Source organism: Euprymna scolopes, chromosome 41 (assembly GCF_053919585.1).
Source record: "Euprymna scolopes isolate OS-2025 chromosome 41, ASM5391958v1, whole genome shotgun sequence".
NCBI classification, from domain to species: Eukaryota; Metazoa; Mollusca; class Cephalopoda; order Sepiida; family Sepiolidae; genus Euprymna; species Euprymna scolopes.
The window spans coordinates 7699159-7714605 of record NC_136522.1 but is presented as its reverse complement, the minus strand read 5'-3'; the positions used below and the strand labels follow the sequence as shown (position 1 = coordinate 7714605).

General features: G+C 35.5%; 1 protein-coding gene across 1 annotated transcript in view; it reads left to right on the top strand.

Annotated features, from left to right (window-relative positions):
• The window catches only part of LOC145266327 (uncharacterized), a 231629-nt gene that overhangs the window by 156759 nt on the left and 59423 nt on the right, over window positions 1-15447 (top strand). Inside the window, exons 27-31 of the mRNA XM_080121913.1 lie at window positions 679-770; window positions 3415-3529; window positions 6451-6632; window positions 10277-10367; window positions 13503-13686. Of these exons, the coding sequence (XP_079978039.1) occupies window positions 679-770; window positions 3415-3529; window positions 6451-6632; window positions 10277-10367; window positions 13503-13686 (664 nt within the window). The remainder of the gene's footprint in view (window positions 1-678; window positions 771-3414; window positions 3530-6450; window positions 6633-10276; window positions 10368-13502; window positions 13687-15447) is intronic.

Sequence of the window (15447 nt, the reverse complement as noted above, 5' to 3'; positions counted from 1 at the left end):
CAAGTTTGTATTAATTTTCTTTTAAAGCATTTAATCACAGATTACGGTCTGTTGACTCAACAGTAAACTAATACATAGAGAGCGATCCTCAAAGTTAAATTCGAGAGATAGTAAAAAAACCCACCTCCAATGATACATTCGAGAGATAGTTAAGAGAGAGAGAGAGAGAGAGAGAGAGAGAGAGAGAGAGAGAGAGATCTACACTGTTGAAGAGAGATAGTTCAAAAAGAGATATCTCCAATGTTGAGTTCGAGATAAGTCAAAAAGAGAGATCCACAACATTGAATTGGATAAATAGTTACAAAATCGAAAAGAGGTCCCTAAAATTGAATTTGAGACATAGTAAAAAAAAAAAAAGCAACATATCCCTAATGTTGAATTCGAGAGATAGTTCATAAAGAGAGATTACCAATGTTAAATTTGAGAGATAAATAAAGAGAGAGAGAGAGAGAGAGAGGAGAGAGAGTGTGTGAGAGAGAGAGAGAGAGAGAGAGGAGAGAGAGAGATTCCCAATGTTGAATTCGAGAAATAGAAAAAAGAGAGATCTCACAAGTTGAATTGAGGATATAGATGAAAATCGACATCTCGAAAGAAACATAAATTAAAAATAAAAATCGGAATCAAATTAGCTAAGTAAAATGTTTATTTCATTTAAATATAATTTCCTTTCAATTTTAGGAAATCGCGTTGAAAAATCGATTCCTCGCTTTGAAACTCGACCCAACGGTTAACGGTATCAATATGTCTTGTGTCATTAAATATATCGATCAGTAAGTATTGACATTTTTTTTCCGAAAATTGAATCAATCGATTCTTGATCACTTTGTTTTAGTATCTTTGTTTAACAACCGTTGTTAAAAATTTTAGCGTTATTTATCCGACGTTGCACGTATAGAAATATATATTGTTGGGCGAAATTTTTTTTTTAGAAAAATTTATTTTTCTATCTTAATCGCTCCAGACAAGGCAGGAAGCTACTTAATATAAGAAGCTAACAAGAAGGAAAGATGATTACCGCAACGACAAGAGATGGTTATTGACCTTAGTTCTGAAAAGATCAAGGTTATAATTAGGAGGAAAACAATCGGCAGTTCTTGCAAAATAGCTACTAAAAGAATAAGCTGTTTTACAATGGAGTATAAAAACAGCAAATTTGTGAAAACCATTGGACCAGCAAGTCAAACGAGCTGGAACAAAAGAAGCATGAAAAACACGATAAGATTCTGAAGAATACATGCTATAATAGTATTTGTATAAAAAAAGACTGAGACTAGCAACATTATGTCTGTAAGAGATAAGTTGCAGAGAAAAAAAAGGATCGGACCAATCAAATTACAGATACGTTTCTTCACCTCATGAAAAACACTCAAATAAGACAGACATTTATAACAGTTACAGAGAACTATTTCTCTAGTGAATCAATGCTATCCCCTCCCATCTGAGTTCTTCGGCCACAGGCTGACCTATCAGCTAACAGAGCGCATTGATTCATCTGCTCCATAAAAAGACTTGAGGGAACGTCACTCAGTCAGGACCGGACCTTAAGCCAAGCTGCACCTATCCTCTCCCGTCCCCTATCCACTGGACATCTTTATCTAGCATTGACGGTCTCCACTGGAGACAACCGCTATTAGCTAGGGGGGGGGGACACTGGAAATGTACTGACTGACAGACAACGACCTCAAAAAAAACCTTCTTCCTTTATCTTAGTTCGACCTTCAAGTTCCTGCTGCCAATTAAAGCCTACTCTATGTTGTTATTGCTAAAAAGAAGTTTGTTGTTAATTTCTGTGCTGTGTTCATTAAATATATTTTATTATGGGTAAACCATTTACGTTTCATCAAGCTAAACATGACAATTGGTCCGATGATAGATTTGTAGGGATAAAGAATAGCCTCAGGTATGCGAAAGTGTTTAGAGCGATAGAGATAACCTATCAGAGTCAATTGCACACCTTGCAACAGGGTGTAACGAGTTGGCTCAGAGAGATTCCCGCAAAAGACAGGATCGCATGGGGCTTCGGATGTACTGGGAGATCACAACTCTCACTATCCATCACAAACTCTCTGCCTTCCTTGAATCTCTTATACCACTCAAAAACTGATGCTCGATGCATGCAAGATAGTTCAGAAGCTATCTGAAGCATTCCATACGTTTCGGTGGCATTTAAACATAATTTTATTGCACATCGTTCTTTTAAAGTGTCCTCACGCCTAGAAAATTCACCAGGTGTAACAATCAGGCTTTAGTAGATTGTATTCCTATTCCTGCTGTAGCTGTTCATTTAGACCTGAAATCATAAAAATTGGTCAGTCATATCATAAGATGTATAGCAATCGCATACTGAATTTTCAAGTGTCTATGACAATTTTTAATACCTGCACAAGAAAAAAGTCTGGAAACTTATTGAAAGCACGTCGTACTTCAATAGTGTTTAATACGCGACTAGCGCTAATCATCGCCTCCGTTCAATCTCAAAAGACAACAGATATTTGCGCGCGTGATTATGAGGCAAAGGATTGCGCAATCCCAAACACACCCCTCCTGAATCGACACTGCTCAAGTTCAATGGCAAGGAGGAGTCTAGGACGACTAGAAACAATGCCAAGATAAGCAGAGAGAACATACAGTACCTGGAATACCCAAATGGTCACTCATTTTAGTACTGACCAGGTTTAATGTTGCTTAACTTCAGTAATCTAATAGGAAACAATGTGTTAATGTGATTATGCCATACAGAGCTAAGTAGTAAGTTATGAAAATTTATATGGCAATTAAGCTACACAGAATTTCCTGCTTTTCGTCCTTGCAAGGACATGTCGTTACATGTTTTTATATATACATGTGGGAATAGGATTGCTAGCTAACCAATCAGAATCTTCGTTATTCCCGACCCTGTTTTAACCAGCCAATAGCCGGGCTTTTATCACACAGAGGTTGGCTGACTTCTATTTCACCTTTTCTTCATTCATTTTGGAGAGAGTGAGTAATCCCTCTTTATGTATTAAAACCACATCACCTTTTCATAAATTACTATATATATATATATATATATATATATATATATATATATATATATATAGAGAGAGAGAGAGAGAGAGAGAGAGAGAGAGAGAGAGAAAGAGAGAGTAAAATAAAATCCAATATTTACAATAGGAATAAAAATGTGAAGATATTAAGAAATTGAAACATAACATTTTTTATCAATGTGACTGGTTAGGTTACGCACATATACCATAGAGCTTCGCCATGTGCTTGGGAACAAAATATGTAGTTGAAGCTTAACAACTTTTATCCAAATGACAGAATTCGGCATCAAAATAAACCAGAAAAGTTGTTGTTACGCCGTACAACAAAACAATCATCTACCAAAAATGTACCAATAACTCTCGTTTAAAAATTTTTGCTTTTCAGAGGACTGGATTGGAAACCTCCCGTTGGAATTCAAATTTGTCAAATTTTGGGTCGCAGTATGCTAAAAAGGATTGCACCGAAGAATGCGATCGTCTTTAAAAATAATTGCTTGAAAGTAAGTAAATGAAACTTATGATTATCTGATCGTGACAGCATTTGTCTGCTTATTGGTTTGTTTGTCTGTTTGTGGATGTGTCAGTCTGTTTGTGGGTTTGCTTGTCTGTGCATTTGTCCGCCTGTTTGTAGCTTTGTCTGTCTGTTTATGGGTGTATCTGTTGGTTTGTTCGTCTATTTGTGGGTTTGTCTGTCTGTTTGGCGGTGTGTCTGTTTGTAGGTATGTCTGTCTGTGGGTGTGTCCGTGTGTTTGTGGTTTGTCTTCTTGTGGATTTGTCTGTCTGTTTGTGGGTTTGTTCGTCTGTTAGTGTGTTTGTATATTTGTGGGTGTGTCTGTCTGCTTGTGGCTTATCTGTTTTTGGGTTTATTTGTCTATTTGTGGGTTTGTCCGTCTGTGGGTTTGTCCGTCTGTTCGTCTGTTTGTAGGTTTGTTTGTCTGTTTGTGGGTTTGTCTGTTTGTGGGTTTGTCTGTTTGTGGATTTGTCCGTCTGTTTGTGAGTTTGTCTGTGAGCTTGTCCGTCTGTTTGTGGGTTTGTTTATGGATGCGTCCGTCTATTTGTGGGTGTGTCTGTCAGTGGATTTGATCTGTCTGTTTGTAGGTGTACATGTCTGTTTGTGGATGTCTGTATGTTTGTGTGTCTGTCTGTTCAAAGATCAGCTGCTAATGGTTGGTCTCCAAGCAAATTCCCTAAAAGAAAAAAACAATTATTACGTGTATATCCGTGATGGAAATAAAACAGCATACACCTAAAATCACGTAAATTTAATCCAAGAAAAAACAATTCAGTGGTTAAACAACAAGCAACAATCCCATAACGCCATTTTAAAATTCATCACCGGTTACTCCTCCCTTAGGTAACTCTTTAGAAATAGAGTTAAAAATCAGACTCGTGCATTATCGTAATGACTACAAATTCCCATTAATTGCTTAAAAATGATTTTATTTATGAGAAGGATTCTGTAGTTTGCTTGGAGCATTATGTAAGTCTGAAAGGGCTTGTGTTTGAGGGCTATGGCAGTGCAGTTTGTGTGGGAACAGTCTATGTAGTAAAAGAATAATGAATGATTGAAGGAATTTCAATAATTTGCAATTATGATATATTTATTAGCAACATGAAGAGAAGAGAGAAGAGAGAGAGAAGAGAGAAGAGAGAGAGAAGAGAGAAGAGAAGAGAGAAGAGAGAGAGAAGAGAGAGAGAAGAGAAGAGAGAGAGAAGAGAAGAGAGAGAGAAGAGAGAGAGAAGAGAGAAGAGAGAGAGAAGAGAAGAGAGAGAGAAGAGAGAGAGAGAGAAGAGAAGAGAGAAGAGAGAGAGAAGAGAGAGAGAAGAGAAGAGAGAGAGAAGAGAAGAGAGAAGAGAGAGAGAAGAGAGAGAGAAGAGAGAGAGAAGAGAAGAGAGAGAAGAGAGAGAGAAGAGAAGAGAGAGAGAAGAGAGAGAGAAGAGAAGAGAGAGAGAAGAGAGAAGAGAAGAGAGAAGAGAGAGAGAAGAGAGAGAGAGAGAAGAGAGAGAGAAGAGAGAGAGAAGAGAAGAGAGAAGAGAGAGAAGAGAGAAGAGAGAGAGAAGAGAGAGAGAGAAGAGAGAGAGAAGAGAGAAGAGAAGAGAGAGAGAAAAGAGAAGAGAGAAGAGAGAAGAGAGAGAGAGAGAGAAGAGAAGAGAAGAGAGAGAGAGAGAAGATGGTAGAGAAGAAAGAAAGCATAAACAGCTGTCGAACAGGGCTTACATTTTGCTGGTGTCGGTTGCCAGAAGTTGGATCTTGGTGTTAATCACACAACCGAACTGGCTTGCATATTTGGTCAATTTGTGGAATATGTGTTTTGATTGTGATAAGTCTTCCAGGTGCCAACTTTCTTAAGATATGTTTTAGTTGCCAAAAAAATTCTAAAAGTTCAATTTAGGTTTTCCTATTATCCCCTTTCCTATATCTGAGGAATGCAACCCCCTCGTGTCTGTCCTTATACTGCTATCACCCACCCCAAGCAAACCAACCAACTTTTGGAGACCTTCATACGATGGCAAATTCTATTGTTAGTCTAACAAGCAAGCTTAACCTTTTCGGCAACGAAACTGGATGTGTACGAAATATTTTATGTTTAATAAACTTTTTGTTAAATGCTTCGACATAGCTTATCGGCCATTTTAAAACGAGGCTGACAAATCAATATGTCCTCCAACATTGCACAGAAGCTCAAGAACAAAACACTTACAGGTGATTTAGGGGCAGGTCTGCAAAAATAGCAGAACTATGATATATAGAAAACACTCGCTGATCGATTGCTAATCATCCCAGAAGTCAAATGATTTTTATTGAATAATTAGCAGGAGGGGGCACCTGTCGTTGTTTGGTGGTAAAATACGCTTAAATATATTTTATTTCATGCAGATTTCGTAATTTATTATTATAGAGCTCATTCTCTATTGAATATTATATTGTACCTATGCGGCATAATCACGTTGATACACCGGTTCCCACTAGATCACCGAAGTTAAGCAACGTTGAAACTGGTCAGTATTAAATGGGTGATCATTTTGGACTTCCAGGTGCTGTATGTGCTCTCCGCTTATCTCGGCATTGTTTCCAGTCGTCCTGAACTTCTCCTTACCACTGGACTCAAGCAATACCGATTCAGGAGAGGTGTGGTTGGAGATTGGGCAACCCTTGTCACATAATTACACATGCAACTGTCCCTACAGGGGGTGTCCTTTGTCTTTCGAGACTGAACTGAAGCATCTATCGATGTGATAAGTCTTAAGTATTGTCGTAAATTATTTTTCTACAATAATAAAACCATCGTACAAAATGGTGTGTGTTTTTCTAGTACCAGTAGCAGTGAATGTTGTTTTTCAGTCGCAATGAATGCTGCTTATGTGTATCGACTCTTTTTTATTTTCTAAAATCATTTTGTTATCTTAAACTTTTTTCCAGCTATTAAAAGACAAGAATATCACATTTGCTGACATGAGGTCAATGGTCACTTATCTAATATTGGATGATATTAAAGATCTGAACACTGCGAGTCTTTTACAAGGGGCTGCAGTTTTGGAAAGGTATATCAACGACCCAGAGGTTTTCACCGAAATTGGCAAGAAGATATCCGCATTAAATGGGTGAGTAGAAAGAGAAATACAATCTGGTTTAATCCGCTGTGTACGTCAAGTACAAATTTAAAAAAAGAAAATTTTTATTATGTATGTAGTGTGATGATGTATTAAAGTGCCGTTTTAGGAAGTTACAAAAACGACCCGTTGGTGTTCACCGAAATTAGAATTAAATGGTGAAGCAGAAAATTGCATTTGGTTCAATTCACAATGAATACAAAAGAAGTTGAAGCAGCTTCTCAAAAAAATCAGCAGATATGATTACAAATTTATAGTATTTCATATATTAATGATAATAATAATAATAATTATTATTATTATAAAGATAATAATATTATAATATAATAATAGCAATAATAATATTAATAATAGTTATAATAATAAAGATAATAATATTAATAATAATAATAATATTAATAATAATAATAATAATAATAATAATTATTATTATTATTATTATTATAATAAAGATAATAATAATATTATTAATAATAATAATATTAATAATAATAATATCAATAATAATAATAATATTATAATAATAAAGATAATAATAATATTATTAATAATAATATTAACAATAATAATAATAATAATAATAATAATAATAATACTCTGGACCGTTCATAGGGTGGACTAAAGAAGAACTGAGACAACTCGATCAGAAGACCAGGAAACTCATGACCATGCACAATGCACTGCACCCGAAGGACGATGTTGACAAATTCACATGAAAAAGAACGACGGTGGGAGGGGACTGGTTTGTATAGAAGACTGTGTGAATGCCACAAAAAAAACAAAAAAACAAGAAAAATGCAAAGTGCAAAACACTGAGAAGATAATTATGGCAACGAGAGACACTGAAAAATTAAACAAAACAGAAAACAGAGAGAAAGAAAGGATAAGACGAAGAAAGAAAATTGGGAAGAGAAACGACTGCATGAAAGGTTCGTATGGATGACAAAAGATGAGAATAATGAAAACACTTGGACATGGATGAAAAAAGAACACATAAACTGAGAATCTGAATCCTTAATAACTGCAGCACAAAATAACTCAATAAGAACCAACCACATCAAAGCAAAGATTGACAAAACACAAGAAAACAGCAAATGCAGACTCTGTGGAGAAAGAGACGAAACAATAAACCTTATAGTAAGTGAATGTAGCAAACTAACCCAAAAGGAATACAATAACAGGCACGACCAAGTGGGAAGGGCAGTACACTAGGGATTGTGCAAACAACTGCATCTCGAATGCACAGACAAATGGTACAAGTGTAAGCCAGCAACATTACCTGAAAACAAGAATCACAAAATCCTATGGGACATGGACATACAAACGGATAAACCCATCCAAGCGATGAGACCGGATGTTGTAATAATTAACAAGAAAGAAAAGTCCTGTCAAATCGTAGACTTTGCTGTCCCAGCTGACCACAGGATAAATATGAAGGAAAAAGAGAAACGGAACAAACACACAGAGTTAGCCAGAGAGCTGAAAGGGATCTGGATGATGAAAAAATCAAGATAGTACCTATAATAGTAGGAGCACTAGGAACAATTCTGAAAAACTTTGAAAAAAGAATTGGAGAAATTGGAATCAGAGGAATGGCTGAAAGATACAATGAATAACAATAATGAAAACAGCTGAAATATTAAGGAAAATCCTTGAATGTGGAAACTAATACATGAGGCTGCTGCTGAGACAAAACACAAAATGTTACATGGAACCAAGAACAATGAAGCTGAATATCTATAAGTTCTCCATCCCTCTTCCATTTCCCAATCATCACCCCCATCCCCCGAAAAAAAAGAAGATGCCAAATAGCCGAGAAGGTTCAAGGAGGATGGAAAGACAGTGGAAAGAGTGCTGACCAGACCTCTGCTGGACAAATGCGAAGAGAACTAGGATCTTGGGGAGGCTAATTGCCACTCAAATTCCAGTGGAGGCCAATAGCTGCTGTAAGCTGCTGCAAGCGAGAAATCAATGGTGAGAGGCTGTAGGGATAACGCAAGTTTATTTGCAAATGTTATTGAAAGAGGTGGAGAGTACTGGAAATCTGGGGAAACTTGTTGTCACTCAGCTTCCAGGGAACTTCACAGATTGTTTTCAATGGAAGATCTTTGATGACCTGTGTGAAAGCTCCTTGTTAACCAATAACATTAGGAAAGAATGTCACCAAATCATATGGGACATGAATATACAAATGAATAAACACATCCATGCAAGAAGGCCGGGTGTCATACTAGTTAACAAGAAGGAAGAGTCCTGCCAGATTGTAGATTTTGCTGTTCCAGCAGACCACAGAGTGAAGATCAAGAAGACGGAGAAGCGGAACAAATACACCGAAACTGGTCAGAGAACTTAAAGGGATATGGAAGATGAAAAAGTCAAGATAACACTAATAACAGTAGGAGCACTAGGGATAACACCGAAAAACTTTGAAAAGAGAATGGAAGAGATTGGAATCAGAGGGATGATTAATAAGATGCAATGGATAACAGTAATGAAAACGGCTGAAATAATAAGGAAACCCCTTGAATGCGGAAACTAACACTAACACATGAGCATCAGCCGGATATACAGAAAACTGAAACGGTATAATTGTCAGTTAAACTCCTACACCCCTGGCTTCCTCTCTTTTTTTGTGTGTGTGTGTCACCGAAAACTGACGCCATGCAAAATAAGCGAGGAGGGTCAAGGAGGATGGAAAGACTGAGAAGCGAATGCACTAGCTAGACATTCGCTGGATGAATGCAAAGAGGACTTAGACCTCGGGGGGGGGGGGCTTTTTGCTACCTAAATTCTAGTGAAGATCAGTGGTCGCTGCTAACGAGAAATCAATGGTAAGCGGCTGTTGCGATGACGCAAATTCATTTGCAAAGGTTATCTAAAGAGGTGGAGAGTATTGGAAATCCGGAGAGACTTGTTGTCACTCAGACCAGGGAACACCACAAGTTGTTCTCAAAGAGTATTCTTTGATGATGACCTGTGTGAAAACTAGTGAGTGAATAAGAAATGAATGCAGCGAACTAGCCCCCAAAAGAATATAAAAATAGACACGACCAGGTGGGGAAGGAAATGCACTGGGAACTATGCAAACAACAGCGTCTTGAACACCCATGAAAATAACATGAAAGTACAACCAGTAATATACTACATGTTACTTTCATCATGAATGAATTTGCTTCGTCCATTGGAACGACGAAAACCATCTGATCATCCTCGGGATGATGAATCACTCGCACTAGGAGTTCGTTTAAAGTGAAGCTGGTTTTGCGCAGAGCAAGCCGTACTTTCTTGTCTCAACCAGCCTGATACAGCGGCAGGACAGGGTCGAGATAGTTAGAGACCAGGTGCGATGCAGAAGCTGCCAGAAATGTCGACGTCCTCTTATATAAGACACCTGTTATTTCCAAATGGTTACCTGTCTGGTACTGACCAGGGTCAACGTTGCTTAACTTCGGTGATCTTACGAGAACTGATGTGTCACCGTGATTCCGTAGTATGTAACCAGATAAAAAGAAAACGTTTAAATAAATAATGTTATTTACAAAACAAATTATATTTAAACGTCCAAATAATAATAAATAAATTAATTAATAAATAAATATTTATTCATTTTTTTTTTCTTTCTTTTCATTTCAAAGCTTTACAAATCCCTCCAGTCTAACGACGGATCAAGTCACCCAAGCTCGTATTTTCATTGCTACCTGGAGTGATGCCAAAAATATCCCAAAGGTAGGTACCAAAGTGTGTGTGTGTGTGTGTGTGTGTGCGCGCGCGCGCTCGCGTGTGTGTGTGTGTGTGTATGTATGTGGAGAGAGAGAGAGAGAGAGGTTGGGGTTCAGATGTTTCCTTTTCTTTCAACTCAGATTTTTAATAGGTGTATACTCAATCTATTAAGATACGGTTTAACTTCTTTATCAAAAAAATCCCCTAAGTATGTACTAACAATTTGTGTGTGGGGGGGTGCAGGGGAAAGGGAGCAGGGCAGCCATTGTCCTTCTAATGTATATATATATATTGTTCCGAACAAACTAGCAAATTAAAAAGATATTTTATAAGTATTTAAACAAAATTTTAAATTATTTAAAAATCTAAAATTGAGTGTGCCGTTCGCTTATTCTCCCCCTTTCTTTTCTACACAGACACACAGAGACACACACACACATATATATATAATATAAAGCTAAGTATCTGTGTGTGTGGGGGGGTGGTCACGAATAGGCTCCCTATATGGTTGACTATTTTAAAAATCTGATTACATATAATGATAGGAGATGTATTGAGACACAGGAATGGGTATGTTTGATCTGGCAGAACGGTGGTTCATTAAAATTGTGGGGTCTGGTCCACAAAGTATGGAAACAAAAAATTAAAAAATTAAAAAAAGCGTTTACAAGTGTTTTTGATATAGATGTACATAATAATACTTTGATAAGTATGTTTTAACTTAAATAGGGATGGTATAATAAAATTGTGGGGGTCTGCGTTCGCGCCTGGCCTCCATGGAATGGAAATAGGCACAAACTTTAATAAAGACTTTTCATATCTGTCTGCGTAAGTATACTTTGATAATTATGTTTCCGTTTGAAGAAATATGGTACAATAAAATTATGTGGTGTTCGTTTGCACCTGACCTCCATAGAATGTAAATATGTCACAAAGTTCAACAAGGTTTTTTTTAATATAGATCAACAGAATATTGTGATAAGTGTTTCAGTGTGAATAGGTATGGTATAATAAATTATGGGGTTTATCTATTTTATTTTTACTTTCATCATATTTTGCTTTGGTTTTGATACCCCCAAATTCGATAAATTATGGGGTTTATCTATTTTGCTTTGGTTTATCATATTTGCTTTGGTTTATCATATTTTGCTTTGGTTTATCATATTTGCTTTGGTTTATCATATTTTGCTTTGGTTTTGATACCCCCAAATTCGATAAATTATGGGGTTTATCTATTTTATTTTTACTTTCATCATATTTTGCTTTGGTTTTGATACCCCCAAATTCAACCCAAATTTACAACCCTTCCTTTTCATAACCTATCATACTTTCATAAATCAGAGTCCATTTTCTGTAGGCTGTTTTTGAATTCAGTCAACAACGGGTACTTTTGCTAGTATATATATATATATATATATATATATATATATATATATATATATATATATATATATATATACTTCAAAATAATGTAATGCAATAAATATACTGGTGTGTAAATCCAGTGATAATTGGTCTTACAAAATATTATTGGCTGTAATATTTTATATAAAACTATCCCAGCTAAATTAAACTTGCTCAATATACTTTTTTGTTTTATTTTACTTCAGTTGAAGTTCCCAGAAATCAAGGGGCCCACGACCTGGGGTTAAAACTTGAACTCTTTATGAGATACATAGATATTCGAATGTTCCATTAAAGTTCTTTATCTCTCAAAAACATGAATGAGATTAAGAAACAAAAAATACATTTTCAAATATTTTGTACTGGTATTTTTTGTTTCTTAATCTCATTCATCCAGAGGAAGTCTCGAAATAAAGACGAAAGGTTGATGAACACATAATACGGTTTGTTCCTTTTTATTTCTCTATTTTGTCGGAATACTATTTCCATTATTTTCATCATATATATATATATATATATATATATATATATATATATATATATATATATATATATATATATATATATATATATATATATATATGAGAATAATGGAAATAGTATTCTGACGAAATAGAGAAGTAAAAATGATGCAAATCAAGTGGTGTGTTCATAAGCTTTTCGTCTTTATTTCAAGACTTCCTCTGAATGAACGAAATTAAAAAACAAAACACCAGTACAAATATTTGAAAATATATTTTTGATGTAATGAAATGTAAGACCCTGTTCCATTTCAGAAACGGAAAAAGTCGTTGGAAATTCAAAAAAGTGTGTGGAGGGGGCTTCGCGTTGTGAAAGAGAGTGAGATATTTTTTCTAACGTCATATAGCCATTAATATATTTAAAAAGATATGATGCAATTCATATTCTTTTTGGGGACAAATATGTCCGTTATAATTCAAATATGGACGTGTAACTGAAATGAAATGAGTGTAATACTGTAACCCTTATCCCTCTCCCATTGCAAAACTCATTCATGTTCTGCAGGGCAGGAAACAGAAATGATAAAATCCACTATAAAACATCCAAACCAAACCAAACACTACAAAGTAACGATTGAAGATACAAAGAGCTTGAAGAATAAAAACCTTTCCACAGAATAACTGGAGGCAACATGAATAGTGTTTCCAAAATAATTGAATTCGGCATTAAATAACCCAACAGGGTTGATATGCCGTAAAACAACCAAACCAAACCAAACCAAACTCTACGAATAAATATTTGAAGATATACAGAACTTGAAGCATAAAACCTGTTTCCAAAATAATTGAATTCGGCATTAAATAACCCCAAAACACACACACACACACACACACACACACACACACACACACACACACACACACACAGTAAATCGAATTAACTAAGGGAGATAATAACTTCCGGTGAATACCGGAAAAGTATCCAGTAAATAAAACGTTGTTTAGTAAATCGTTATTGTTTTGCATTTTTTTTTTTTTTTTTTTTTTTTTTTTTCATTTCCATACGCCAAACATGGATATAAATATCACTAAAACATCCGCTGGGTCATAAACTTCATTTCGGTACCTAACTTGCCTGGGTGGATTTCCTGTAGACTGAGACAAACTGCCTCACACACACACACACACACACACACACACACACACACACACAGTAGGAAAATTTATAATAGGATTAATTAATGTAATGCTTTCTTGTTTTTTGTTGTTCTTGTAGGCCAGTATCAATGAAGCGTTTGAAATTCTTGCTTTGGGTGCAAACCGCTTACAGAAGATGAAACTCAAGTGTGTGGCTCAAGGGGAAGGAGAATGCAACAAAATGGATGCGATAATAAGCAAAATCGTTAAAGTTCTTATTGCTTCCATAGCTACTACGAATACTCGTCGGAAAAGAAGCACAGGTAAGATTTTTGTCAAGTCTGCTAATCAAAACTTTAGCATTTAGAGAAATTCAACCCTCTCCACCCCCCACACACAAAAAATTTTTTTGACGTAAGTTAGATAAAATAAAAATTAAGAATTAGAAAAGAAAAGAATTGCTTTACCTCAAATTTCTGATTTGTTTCTTTTAATCTGCCCCTCTGTTTGTCTATTACTCTGGAAACTACTGAATCGATCTGTCTGAAAATTTGTATGGACATTTGTTATCATAACTGAATATAAGGATAGGGTATCCGTTCGGTGCACAGTAAGGATTGATAGGGATTAATAGGGATTAATAGGGATTAGTATTAAGTAAAAATGAGCATAGATTTAACGATATTCATCCACCAATCTGGCATAAAACACTCATTCTAAATCAACAGGCTATAACTTTTGCCCGTTTTTCACAGGCGAAAGTTTACTTAAATTATATTAAGAAAAACATTTTTTAAAAAAATCGGTGTATAAATGAGATGAATGTGCTTGATAAAATTCTAACTGAACTTATTCTATATGTCAATAGGATAGCGTGTATGTTATTTTCTGTGTCATGTTTACATCCGGGTCATATAATTGTTATGTACTTTCATTTCTTGTCATAAATAATCTTACCAAGAATTCTTCATAAGTTTTGGTTTCAGTTTCGATCATAGCTTATATAAAGAAAAGTTGTATGTGTGCTTGTGTGTCTCGCAAAAACTTTCAACGCAATGCAACGAACACTGACAAAATTAGTATCATTAGAAAGATTGATCCCTCGGATGACAAATATCGAACATTTGGCCCAAAACATTAATTCTTTAACCGTCAACTGGGCCGTTTTTTGCAAGGAGAGGTTAGTTTTTGTGGCGACATTTTCATGATCTTGATGTATGTATAAAAGACGTTATTTCGAGGCACAAGTCATAATCGAAACCGAAACCAAAACTTGTGAAGAATTCTTGATAAAATTATTTATAAAAAAACTGACTGACGTAAATGAACATTTGAAATTAAAAATGTTTAAATTCAACGTTATTTCACGCGGTTAATGGTAGCCGAATAGATTAGGTCTTCGCTAAATCGAGCCAGAGATGTCTCGTGATGCGGGGTTCGAATCGTTCAACTGGTATTAAGCGTGACACCCTGCACTGAAGATTCCCGAAAGGATGAAACACTAGTGTCTGTAGGTATTTAATAATTATTACACTACATATTAAACACTACAATAATATCAGCATCTGCATTTAGACTGAACATCTACAGAATGCCAACATCAATATATATGAATAAGTCCCCTGTGGAATTTCCACAGGTTTGCTAGTTTATATATTAATACAGTAGTACCTTTAATGTATGTACATTAAAGGTACTACCGATTATGAATTATTTGATCGGGAGATCCTATTTATTAAAAATGTTAATAGAAGGTGATAACATTAAATTAATATATAGATACATTAATTTAATGCTCGTAGTATATTATCACTTTTTATCCTCCTTTTTAATAAATAGGATCTCCTGATCACCGAATGTAAAAACTAAAAAAAATTAAAATAAAATAAATGTTGTCAGTTTTGGGTCGTACGTGAAACTATAATATACTTACTTGGTTTCCAGGCTAGGATCCAAGGGTAGTATCTGTTCTGTCTAAAGATGGTATAATGATATTGTGGAGTTTCCGTTTGCGTCGGATGTCCATACAACGGAAATATGTCACGGACTTTTATGAGGATATTGGAGATAAACCATAATAAACC